Source organism: Bombus impatiens, unplaced genomic scaffold (genome assembly GCF_000188095.3).
Source record: "Bombus impatiens unplaced genomic scaffold, BIMP_2.2 scf_0582, whole genome shotgun sequence".
Taxonomy (NCBI): domain Eukaryota; kingdom Metazoa; phylum Arthropoda; class Insecta; order Hymenoptera; family Apidae; genus Bombus; species Bombus impatiens.
In genome coordinates this window covers 18974-32956 of record NT_177001.1, presented here as the reverse complement: position 1 = coordinate 32956, position 13983 = coordinate 18974, and the positions used below count along the sequence as shown (strand labels likewise).

At 33.4% G+C, this 13983-nt stretch overlaps 1 protein-coding gene across 3 annotated transcripts in view; it reads left to right on the top strand.

Moving 5' to 3' along the window:
• LOC105681123 overlaps positions 1–7772 on the top strand; it is a 96671-nt gene extending 88899 nt beyond the window's left edge. Inside the window, exons 2-3 of one of the 3 annotated variants that reach the window (XM_024369512.2) lie at positions 1864–2124; positions 6980–7772. In XM_024369512.2, coding sequence (XP_024225280.1) covers positions 1864–2124; positions 6980–7014 — 296 coding nt within the window. In that variant the 3' untranslated portion in view covers positions 7015–7772. Of the gene's footprint in view, positions 1–1863; positions 2125–2202; positions 2972–6979 lie in introns of those variants that run through there. The other 2 variants (XM_024369511.2, XM_012388771.3) reach the window with 2 other exon arrangements.
• The last annotated feature ends 6211 nt before the right edge of the window (positions 7773–13983 follow it).

The window sequence follows — 13983 nt, the reverse complement described above, 5'->3', positions numbered from 1 at the left end:
TACCTTATTTTCTCAAGGCAACGCTGGAACGAAAAATGTCGAAATAGTTTCAGATGAAAGCTTTACGAAAAAAAAGCAAATTGGGGTCTGAGAATAAATCTTTTTATTTGTTTCTTTCCCTTAAAAAAATCGAGGTAGCTTGGAAATTTATAAAATATGGATTTAACTACTTGATGAATTTTACCATACGTTGTGCACTTCAAGTAACATGTAAATTAATTGAATTCCTTAAGATGTTGAAAGCTGTCTTATTGCATACTGACGATTACCATAAACGATGAATATATTCGTATATACGTATACATATATATATATATATATATATATATATGTATATATATATATATATATATATATATTGTGTATACATGGAGAGTACAACTGAATCAGTATACAATATATAACTATAGATTTCAATGATAGAAACACTCTACATAAATAATTCTTTAAAGTTGTAAATGTTTTTCTATATTTCTAAGATTGTACAAAAGTAACAGCGTACATACAATCTCCATAAAATATAGTTAACGCTAAGCATATTTTTTCGTCATACTCGAATCTCTTATTAAAAAAAAACACATAATGAATGTCTCGCTAAAACCTCATCCAAGCTTTTCAAATTCAAGCAACTTGAGAGCATTTCAACAGTTTGAACCGGTTATTTAACTTGAAATATTATTTCAGGTTTCTATCCTTCTTGCCATTAGTCAATTCGCTTCGCTTGAAATCATTTGGGTTCGTGTAACTCGATTAATCTGAGCAACGCTTAAAAACACAATGACTGGAAGAAATAGCTGCGCACACTTTTATTCTCTAACGAGGCGCATTTTCACCAAGATCCATACGTTTCATTTTCGTAGTATCAAACTTTTGTATACGTCGTATGAAAGTATTACTAAATGATATGAAATTTCACCTAATCAATTAGTATTTAAATGCATAGTTTTAGTTTATTTACTCACAAACGCATCTACATCTGAGGTTCAATAACAACTACGGTCGTATACGATTACATTTTCATAGGTTTATACAATATCACATTAAATTACTATTATACTATTGTTTGGTCATAGATATGTACGATATATAAATTGTATTAGTGAGCATAGTTAAATACCTAAAAAACATGTCAGTTGTAGTAAATTCAGTTACTTCTCTGCGGCTAGATTAATTGAAAAATGTTTGTGTTCCTTTTATTTCTTCCTTCTTATTTAGGGTCGTTTTGACGTTACTTGGGACGCTGTGTTGTTGTCTTTCGTTTTGAAATTTAGAACATTCAACTAACAGGCAAAAAATATTTCTTGCATGTCATATGACAATAATTTTTGTATATGTTACACGTGAGCGCTACTGAATGATACGAAGCCTAATCTAATTAAGTACTATGCAAATGCTACAATAACGTGCAAATACATTTTGTAGCCACAAAATCATATCTACCAACATGTAAATATCTACCATATGTACATATATACATGAATATATATTAGGTTGTCCGAAAAGTGTTTTTCTTTCGCAAGCGTGTTTCTTACAACAGTGAACCTTCATACAAACCAAATCTGTGAAATGTCGCGGTATTTATCTCGATAGAACAAAATGGATCGTACGTAATTCGACAAAATTTTCGACGTCTATTATTTCTTCATAAAACGAAAGGAACTTTTCGAACAACCTAATATATATATATATATATATATATATATGTAACTTGCTTGCAATATTTCCTTAATTTATGATGTACCTAAACGAATCCTCGAATTCGAGAACACCACTGACCTACAAATCGCTCGAATTCGTCCCTCCATTCTATCGATCTACACACTGACCTAAACGACCTGACAATTTCTCTGATGATGTCGACAGAAGCTTTGGAGGATGGGTTCCCGAAGGAGCGGTTTCAGCGGGAGCCGGGCGAACGCTGGCGTTCTGAAGGAACGAGCCAGCATGTCGTTCATGCTGGTGGTCATGTTCTTCGCCGTGTTCGGTTTGATCGTCTTTACGGAGATATTCCTGATCGACGAGAGGCGTGGCGGGGGCGTAGGTGGCACCGGGGCCCTAGGAGGTCACAGGAGTGGACATCGATTGCCGGCTGCGCCCGATCGTCCGGATTACGGGGAAATCGGAGTAAGTACGCAATTAGGACCATCTGTATCCACTTGATTAAACTTCGCTATTGCTCCATATGAATCTCATACTCTACAGGGTGTTTCGGAAAGTTGGTTATCAAACGTTAGGAGCGTGTAGTACTCATGGAAACAAGGAGAAAGGGCATAGCGAATGTAGTGAATGCAATTGTCATTAGTTTTGGAGTTATAAGATGTTTCGCAAAAGGAAAATATATTACGCATTGGGCTGTTGGAAAAATTTGTGGCCTACTTGGCAGTTAATGCCGCGAGAAAAAGGTACGATCGAATGAAATGCTGAATCGTGATCCTGATGGCATAAGAAGAGTCTGATACACTGGAAAAATGCAATTTAAGAGAACAATCCGAAATTCGTTAATTAGTTTTGCATTTAGAAAGTTCTGTATTTATCAAGGTAATTAGGGGCTTTGTGTGGCGGTGAAAAGCGTCTGCTTACTTTTAGACTTTTAGTCTAAAAGCATCGAACTTTGGCTGGGATGTTCAATTCCATTCATTGGATATAACATACTCACACTGATTCTAACTTTCGTTTTAATTACGGGCAACTGAATGCTTCAAGAAAGAACGAAGAAACTCGTCGCTGAAAAGAATAATAAGTTTCTTTTTTAAATGGCACCATAGAAAGGAACAAGAAATTCGTTGTATTATTTAATAGAGTATCCAATTTCTTTAGAAATTTAATTTCGCAGCAACGTTTTCCAACAAGCCAGTACTCGGATATATTGCGTGATAAGAAAATGACGATCGGTTATAATATAATTTACTCCATACGGTAACATGGCAGGAACTGATTTCGATCTTGCGCAGTCTCGAAAGTTATCGTTATCTTAATAACCTAATCTCGCGAAGATTTTTTCATGCAGTAGAGTCTCCTGTAATGTTACAGGCTCGTAGCTGAAAGCGTCTTATAACTCCGGAACTAACGATGTTTCGACTCGTGTTTATTAAGACGACTTTGCCTGCCTGTTTCAAAGCGTACTGCTTACACGCTCCTGAAATTTGATACCAACTTTTAGAAACACCCTGTGCATTTAACAGCCGCACCGTTGAAATAAATGTCGGGAGAAAATGGGCTCGGTCGTTTCGGACCTGGTACGCGAGCAGGTCCTCGCGATTAACCGAGCCGCGATTCGTTTAACGAATTATTTACTATCGTTCGATGGACCGTTTTCACCAATCAACGCTATTTATTTCCGTTTTGTTAACCGCTTTATTCGTCGTTAGTCGTATGCAAATATTGATCGGATAATGGAGTAGAGGGTGGTATTCCTAGCAAAGGGAAGAAAAAGCGGAAAATAGTTCACCCTTATTTGATCACCGATCGCGGTGGCACGACCGTTCGTTTCTGATGATTTGAATATGTATTTAATCGCTACTGTGTCGGGACCACAGGCAAACAGCGGTGATTTCGGCACAGATTGTCCGATAAAATAAATAAGCGTCACATGGGATAAACATATTGATTTTCTGATTTAACGACGATTCGCCTTGATGGCTATGAGAGAGTATTTTAACAGTTGAAACGGGACGAAGTTGCGGAGGAAACGACCTCTTAGGTTCGAAGATATAAATCTCATATTATAGACTAAACCTATAAGGTTTTTGTGAAGTATCAAAGACGTAGTAATGACAATTAATGTCCTTGAATTTTCAAGATAAAAAGGATATGTATTCGACCCTAAAATTAAATGTACAGTGATACGAATTTGATCGACAATGTAGTAAGTTTAAAAACCTGGTTTTCGCAGAAAATAGAAGATTTTGATCATCGTACTTCTTCTTTGTAGTTTTCTAATAACGGGCATATGCTACGATATTTTACTAATAAGTTTATAGAGGATTTAAGGGAAATAATTTTCTCAGAAAATTCGCCACCAAATTCTTGTGATTTCAAGTGATGATTAAATAATAAATGGTAAATGGCTGCCATTTTTTTTTATTATAGAATTTATTTTATTTCATCCTTTAGGAAGTTTCATCATGCATTTAGAATCAGTTTGAAATGTATTATACTACATGTGTTTTACTAATATTTACTTAACTTAACTCTTTATCAATATGTTTAAGTGCTTATGCTTTTTTATTTCTAGCACACCTCAATAATCGATAGATGATCAATATAATAGAGTTTCTTTTTTGCAAGTTTCTATAGTAACAATGAGTTGATCTACGCTAAATATTTGTTCGCTTTCGATGTATATGTATAATGCAATAATAATTTAGTTCAGTAAAACGTACATACGATTGATGGTAGAAAAAATCACAAATTAATGCAGACGCGTTCGCTTTTCTAAGTTTTCAATAAAATTCGCACGACAAATTGTTTCCAATCGATCAGCATTCTTTTTCACTGACTGCTCTAACGCTCCAAATAAACGTGTAACCATTTATTGTGATTACATTCGATAATTCATATTTTTCAACGGTTATTCAATAAAAGTTTCCTGTCTGCGCATGATATATCGTACGCAGTGAACTACGATCACAAAGAACATTTTTCTCGACGCGGCTATTTACATACTTCGTCGATTAACTGTGAATCTATGTGAAACAAACGTTGCCAGTCAATTTAACAAATTAAAAGTTCGTTAAATTCTTGGTTATTCTCTCTCTCTCTCTCTCTCTCTCTCTCTCTCTCTCTTTCTCTTTCTCTCTCTTTGAATGAGTTCCAGTGTTTCGTCGTTACGATCGAAGTGGTTTAAGAGATGATTCATTGCATTAACGGTTCGCGTTCATTGATTCGGCACCGAGATTAAGATTGCGATATTAAAACGTGATAAATGATATACGATGTCAGTTTGTTGTAACGAGCGTGCATATCGAAATTATTGTTTGTGTGCACACGTGACGCTGCATCAACGTTTACGATACTTGTTAGTTGGATAACGATAATGTCAGAATCGCTGACAACGTACAGGCGTATGTGCAACGTGTCTTGTAAAAAGCTATACCGTAGTGAGGTGTAGAAAAAATTGATAACGCGAATTGCTTATCGCGATTTTTATTCATAGTTTATAAATATAGTTTATGTAGAATGGGAAGTACACTTGTAAAGGTAAAAACATATAAACTTCAACGCAGCGTTTGTACACGATCACGCTACTGATATGTACACAGTTGAGCTAATTAATTATAGTAGAAGAGAAAGGAAAAATTATGAAATTAATATTGAAATAAATATACTCGCATATTTGATTTTAGAATTAATAAGAAAGATCGCATGCGATATTAAAATAATATTTTGATATTAGAAGCATATTGATTTTAATCGAATGTTATAATTTCATAATAAATGCTCAAAGTAATTTTACATCGAAGGTAGATTATCTCTGTCTCATCACTGATCTAACAACTGTGAATATTTTAAGCGTACAACTAATTAAACAGAACTACGGAGTTGGTTATATTTTGTAAACAAAATTTCGTCGTGAACTCGTGGAAAAGTCAATTTACAAAGATCCTGATTGCGAAGTTTACAGTTCAGCATTTTTGAAATTAAAGATATTATCGTAGTATAAATATACATATACTACACTGAATAATTTTATAGAAAACATATATAATAATTTTAAAAGCTGTTCGAGGATCAATTGGGAAAGATAATACTTTTCATTAATTCATTTATTTAAATCTACTGTTTTAACATTTTCATCAATTTTATTAACAGCTTACAGTACACGTTCATCTAAATGTTTGAAAATGATATCATTTACTCGTATCGCGCAACTTTCACGTGACCTTTCGAGGTAGATTTATAAATTGAAAAATCAATTCGAAAGACGGTTAGGAAACTAAGAATTTCAGTATTTGAGTTTTCCACGGTACTAATTAACTTCGATCATAACAAAATCAATATTGTATTTTATCACAGACATCGTATGATACTACTCAATCGATAATATATCATTGAAATAAAACAAACACGACAATAGCAGCCTCTTTGCGACGCAATCGACTAAATAAATTTTAATTTCCTGGAAAACCGCTCTCTATCTGGGCTCATTCGATCTTTTGAAAGGACAAAGCGAGAAGGACGAGCGAGAGCGTATTGGGGGTCGTAGGTGAACCCGAGGTTCCCTTCTGCATCGGGTCCGGAAACCATTTTAATCTCCGCTATAAAGTTCGCAATCATCGCGAATAAAAGGGCGCAGATTATGACCTAAAATCGTGCTTTGGTGTTCGCGGCTTACCCTCGGGGAAATTAAAATGTCTCAATGGCCGTTGGCAATTCGTGACAACCGAGTTACTCCTTCTGACCATCAGAACTTTCTTCGGGGTCCTTCTCCTTTTCTTCTTACTTCTTCGTCCACTCCTTCTTCCACGGTAGTAATAAGCAAGAGATATCGGGCGAGTTCGGAGAATGAGTGGGTTTTCCATTGGAGAACTCGCACGTTGCTCGCGGGGTCGATAATCCTCAAACGTTTCCTGTTGGAAGCAAAAGGGAACTGGCGAAAGACTTTCAAACTAATGGCAAGGGCTCAACTTTATACTCGGTCGCTCTTTGTTCGTACAAAGCGGAAGAAAAGTGGAGACGGAAAACTTTGCCATCCTGGACCATCGATTTCTGCCCATGTCACTGCTTTCCGCTGCTACTCACGCTCCTATTTTTATTCCTCCCTTTTATTTCGTGCTCTTCTACCTCTTCCCCTTTAGCATAGCACACGCCTCACGCGTCTCTTAACCTCACTCCAGCTGTTTTATATGCTCTTTCTCTTCTCTCTTTCATCCGGTATAACCGTGTCGGACAATGATTCACGGTGGAGCGAAAGAGTCGAATAAGAAGCAGTTCGCGTGGCATTGATATAGCCGCTACTTAAAACGAATATCGATTGCAGCCTGCTTTTTCCTGTGTTTCGAGTTTCCGTGCTAGCGACGCGTCGGGGTGAAGGACGCGCTCGTCAAAAATTCTGATGCCACCCAGATGATATACGTATACGTGATGGCCCATGCAGTAACGCCCACGGGATACGATATGCCATTGAAGCTGGGAAGAAATGGAAAACACACCGTGGGACAAAGTGAAACGATACGGGAAAAATGAAAATTCTAAGATTAATTCTATGCATTTTTATAGATACAATAACGATACGTATATAGAGAGTGTAATTATATCTGTTTTAATTTATCAGGTTTCGAATTTTGTGGTAATCGTAAAATTGAATTTCGGTATAATTTTGTGGAGAATGAAAAGAAAGCTTGATTGATAGATCGCGTATTTACATGAATTTAGCGAATTTGAAATGCAAAAATACACAAAATGTACGTAATAGGCAAAAAGTGTATAAGATATTCAAAGTAGAGTACTCGTTACAATACTTAGCAGGTGACGTTGATTAATCTCTGCACAAGTTCCGTTTCTTCTACTGTGACGAAAGGTTTGCTTAAGTATCCAATTTATCGATCGACATGGACGAAAGTATGGAATTCTATCTAAAAAAGAGCCGTAATTTCACTTTTCCAATTCATTGATACATAGAAATGCGTCCAATTAATTCTAGAATATTTTTCATTCTACAGTTTTGACTGATTGAACATTTTGTTGACTCCTTCGACGATTCGATAAAAAACTATTTTGAACAAAATTCTTAATAACCTTTCATGCTACACCGCGTGATCGATTCAATATTACCTAATATTTGTTGAGAACATTTTTCTATTAGATTGTTTAAAAAATCGTGACGAACGTTACCCAGCATATTCTCTGTGCTATTTCATTTTACCTTATGAAATTTCTATTTGATTTAAAAAATATATTCTCTTTCAATCATGCAGGACACTCTGTGTATATAAAAGCAGTTAAAATATTTAGAAAAAGGAATTTTAATGACATAAAGTTCAAATACCTGAACAAGTTTTATAGTACATTGTTGATAATATACATACATTCCCAATCATAAGTATTAGGGTATTTATTGGTATTTGGTATAAATCGAATGCTTTCTTCAGTGCTTTTATTGTTTAATTATTTTGTTAATTTATTGTCTAAAATATGTTATTTCGTTCTTATCATATGTGTTTTATAACGTAAACTATTAAGTAAAATAAAGAACTTTCTTCTCTCTTTTGGAGTTGACAATGTATGTAAATGCACACATATGTATGTATTTATATCGTACGATGTATAAAATTTGTTTTAATTTAATAAGATCATGAAAAATATAAGAAATAATTGTTATATAGAAAAAAATTGGAATTTTCCATTATATACGCTACTTGAAGTTTAATATTTTAATTTTTTTGTGCAGATAATATTTATGTATAGAGTTATATTGATTATTTATATATGTTTTGTTATATTTATGTTTTATGTAAAATAGCTACGAAACATGAAAATTAAAATTTCTAAATTAAAATTCGTTACTGCAATAGAAATATTCTCGTGACATAATTTACGCACCTGCAATAGGCTTTGCATGCTATTTTAATCAGAAATCTTAAAATATTTATAGATGTCAAGCATTCTTCAGAAAGAAACGTACATAACTCAACTGATAAAAAGATATAAAAGCATAGATAAAAATATCAGACAAACTTCAACTTATATTCACTGCACAGCAAAAGTGAATCTGTATTAAATAAATATTCTTTCGATAAAATTCTGTTTATATCGAAATGTTTGATAAAATAGGACATTTAACATTATATATGGTCTTATTATATATGGTCATTATATATGGATAAAATGGTCTTTTATTCGAATAAAAGAACTTTTAAGAACTTCTATTTATATCACTGCAATATTTATTTATATCTTTATTTATGTTTTACAAATTTTTATACCGTTCACTTTAAATGATGAGAAATGTTTTAATTAAAATATTTTTATTCACACCTACGAGCTTGTATTTTCGTAAAGTTTTGCTTGCGTTCACGCTTTTAATAAAACGAAATGAAATAAAAATTGCGATAAATTTTAAAAAATATTATACACAGAGAGAAAATATTTCTCTTGTTAGGATTCCGACAATAAAGATAAAAAATTCTAAATAGCACTAGCATGTGCTAGATAAAATACCAGTGCAAGAGATAGATAAACTAAAATGCGATTCATAGATCCGCCTCTATTTCGTACTAGTTAATAGGTATTTAGTTTCACACTGATTGCGCATAATAATATTTTCATTTTATTTCACCTCCCATTTATAACTGGTTATCGCGAGTGCAATTCAAATGGGGGATTACAAAAATGAAGTCGAATCAATTCTTTCTGAATATCTTAAAATAAATTTCTTTTTCTAAGGTGTTGTCATGTAACCCGGAGAATGTATTTCCATATCGTTCCACTTGCAGCCGACAATTAAAATTCCCAATTATTTGATTTATTCATATTACTCGGTTTTCAGAATAAATATTCGTCACGCGAGATATTAAAGCAAAATTACTTCTTCAAAATTAGTATATTACTTTTTGATCGTAATTTATAATAACTTCGACATATAAGGTTCCAAAAAGACCTAAAAAGTATAATAAATGAAATATGATAAAATGAGAATTCCTTAATTTAATAATTATTATTTTATATTATTTTTCAAAAATTAACGTATCATTTTTCCATGGTAATTTATAGTAACTCAGTTATAAATCGATCCATGAAATAATCAAAGAACTCGTATCAAAAATGGCTCTTGCTAAATTTTTCGCCTTTTTATATAATAATGCACTGTACCTGTTAAGAATAAATTATTACGAAAAGTGATCCATGTCCTGGCTTATAATCGAATGGAAATCGATCGGTTCTACAAAGGTTCTAATTCCACAAGTTCGCAGTTCTTTCGTAATATCATCATAAACACATCTACAGCAATTGTGTAATGTGATGAATATTTTGTTGAAAAGAAGTTGACATGTACTGAACAGTAATTTGAAATGCTACAGAATTCTTTCGTTTTCATACAGAAAGACACAAGACTAACTTGAGACTAACTAACTTGAACAAGAGTCATTTTATGATCTCTCTGTAATTAATAAAGGAAACAAATTAAACGAAAATTTATTTCAGCAATAATAAACGATAATATGAGAATTCAGTAATTTAATAATTAAAGATATTTATCGACAAGGAAATTATAATACGAACAATTCGCACAGAAAAAATTGATATTTTCCTATATTTCACTTTATACTGTTCATTACATTTTACGTAATGGTACCAATAAGTTAACACGTGTCGTGAATATTTACAAACTACAATATTAGTTACAACCAATCGAGGAGCACTTTCAAAAATCGATCTCGACTAAACTTTTTTTCTTAGAACGTTCTCATTGCAGGATAGAAATCTTTTTGATTATACCCCGTTTTAGCTGTTCTCGCGTCATTATTTGCTCCCTGTCTTCCCACTGTTCCCTTTTTCTCGAAGCGCCGTTTCTGCATTTCCTGGTTCCGGAACGTTTGAAAAAGCAACATCGAGTTTAGGGGCTAAATTGGTCTCAGATGATTTCCGAGATGGAAAAGTGGCTTCGTCCAGCAGGAAATAGCTTTTATAGGAATGGTACACGTGATTCCGTTGAACTGTAATGTAAAGCTGTTCAGAACGAGCGGGAATTCTATTGAATCGTAATAAATACCGGCGCGATTCGCTCGATCAGATCTTTAATTTCGTTCCGCGTCCTTTCCATCGTTAAAATTCAAATAAAACTGTATTGATTTCGTTGGCGTCTCCGTGATAAAGTGCTTTAATTAGCAATAAACTATGAAATTATCGAAATGGTCGAACAATAATAAGATTACGCGAAACTTTAATTAACCATTTATATACAATTTTACTATAGTCTAAAGACGCGATAACATTATTATTTTAGAGTTCATAGAGCTTACGCAACGTATTGTTTAAGTTTCTATAATTTCAGCCGTGTTTCATCGATGCATGAATCTTGTGGTTGAAGTCAGGAATAAGGTTCACATAATACGTTTAAGTTACCAAATTTTCTTGCTGTGAAACTTTATAGTAATAAATCTAATAATAATTCTATTATTAGAGTAATAATAATTAAGTAATAATAACTCTAATTGCTTATTTTATTAGCTCTTGTGATGATTAACCGTCTATGTTATAGAAAATCTTCTTTTTCCAAGACTCCCTTTTCGCTAACCTGTTAGGCTTGTGAGAAGTTACCAATGTGACAATTATTTTTAACATATCTAAAATTCGAATTTGCACCATTACGACTACTTATGAATCGTGTAGCTTTTTAAAAAAAATTCTATAGTATCAGATATCGCAGAAAGTTCGCGCTGTTCTTCATGTTTATGCATTTTTTATCAAAATATTGTCCAATTTTTTTATAGAACCCGTGTATCCTGTAACTAGGAAAATTTAAACGAATCCGCTAATAGAAATAACTTCTCATTAATACAATTCATCAATAAATATATTGCATAAGTTATCTACAATACATTTATTGTCGACCTAAATGTTAACTATTTGCTTGTAATGTAGCATTTTGAAACTCAAATTTACGTACAATGTAGACGAATAAAATTTATTTGTTCCGGCATATCAATTAAAAAACATTACTTTATGATTAGAGCTTTGGGAGTCACGAATTACTAGAATCTTTAGATAGTATCTATAACTAGTGATACACATATCATAAACTACAAATCCTGTCATAGCATTAGTCGCGTAGTATTAGCCAGGGGCATAACCCCTTGTGACCTATTTTCTGTAATGGACGATTCTCCTAAATGCCTGACTATAAGTAGCAGTTGCAAATCCCAAAACGATTGTCCACAAAGCTTTCAAGAAACATTATTATTCGTTAATCATACCACAATACCTTCATCTTTCTTTAATGTGTACATACGTGTCAAGTGCGCATTAAATTTCACCCTGTTAGCAATTAGAATTCATGTTCTAGGTCATTTGAAAGTTTTTTTCGAAGCTGCCATAGCAACCTTTCTACAATATTCCCATTGCAAGTGCAACTTGAACGAAACTGTTTTCTTATATTTATTGAAATTAATTCTTTAATGCAAGAATGTATTAATTAGAATTATTGAGTTGGCAACTAAGTGATTGCGGATTTTGTCATCAGGTGGTATTGACAAAATCCGTAATCACTTAGTTACCAACCGAATATGTTCCTTTGAACGCAGTGAAACGTTTGTTCGAAACAGTTGTTCACATTAGAAGCAGTGTGACTTAAATTTAACGATAGGAAAACGTGACTAAGAAAAGGGCTATTTACATAGAAAAGAACATTTAGGTGGTATTGACAAAATCCGCAATCACTTAGTTGCCAACCCAATATGTTACTGCTACTACTATATTCTGGTTATTATTATTTATCTAGTATTATATATAGAAATAAATTAATACAAAGTAGTATAGTATGTACAAAATATGTAATTCCTGACACATGTAAACGGGTGGGTGTGTAAGTTTCAAGTTTAAATACTATAACAAATACCTTTTCATTTATAATAAGGAACTTTATATAATATTCTATATATTTTTGCGTGTATCTTGTACATTTTTCTACACTTAAATTTCCCACAAACGCGTACCGATTCTCAGTTTACTTATAATTTATCATTTGAAGATTCACCGATGGTATCAGCGAATCGTTGTTCAAATTGACTTAGAATTGATTTCACCAGAGTTCGGAAGATTGAAAGAACGAAGAAAGCTGAAGACGAATGGCGAATAAGAAGAACGGGGGACTAGTTGAATTCATCTTCCTTATCGCGAAAAGAGCCCGCGTGCTCGTCTGCCACGCGACCAAGAACTAAGAGGGAAATGTAGAACAATGAGGGAAATGTAGAGATCGTTGAAATAATGAAAAGGTGAACGATACGTCAGGCCGTTATCAAGATGAATAGAGGCTTGCGTTGATTTCGTCTCCCAGTGAAATAAATCGACGCTTAATAAACTATTGAGCAGAAGCTGACACTGTAATGCCGTAATGCCAGGCAAATGAAGCGGCCTGAGGATGGCTGTGACTTTCGCTTATTAACGTCATAATTACCACTGGCGAAAGAGCTGAATCATTTATTCATTATATATCAGTGAACTTATATATGGCTGCGTCTACCGCGGTTAAAGAAAAACGAAATGTTTATTAACCAGAAACTTTCGCTTTGCCTGTGCAAATGCTTTTAGAAACTCGTATTCCTCTTTTTCATTTATTTCACTGTGTATGAAAATCCTTTTGGATATATGATGCCTTAACGTTGGAAATTATAAAGTAGTTAGAGTGACTGGTTTATTACTCTTTTTTCTACAAGTTTAAGTTTGCAATGGTGCTTCCTGCGTTTGTATATTTTGTTTTAGAATCGTTTTTTGAAGAAATAGGTATATATTAGGTTGTCCGAAAAGTTTCTTTTGTTTTATAAGGAAATAATAGACGTACAATGTTCTTTGTTTTACATTAGCTTATTGAATTATGCATAAACGTAATAATAGAAATATAACGAAATAGATCATACCGAATTCAATAAAATAATATAGAACAGAAATTATTGTTCATCTATTATCACCTTATGAAACGAAATATATAGATATAGATATATCAGAGAGAGAGAGAGAGAGAGAGAGAGAGAGAGAGAGAGAGAGAGAGAGAGAGAGAGAGAGAGAGAGAGAGAGAGAGAGAGAGAGAGAGAGAGAGAGAGAGAGAGAGAGAGAGAGAGAGAGAGAGATCGTTGACGGCTTCAATTTTCATAAAGAATTTGTTGAAAATGACAACGTAAGTTCGTGCTCGCCACCCATATGCAGATGTGTTAGTTATAAGAAATAGTAACTAGAAGATAATCCTAGTTACAATCGATAGATTTAATCGATAAGCTTAAGATGCTTTTTTGTTTTTATCCCTAGTTTTTGTAAAGAATTTTTTGGCTC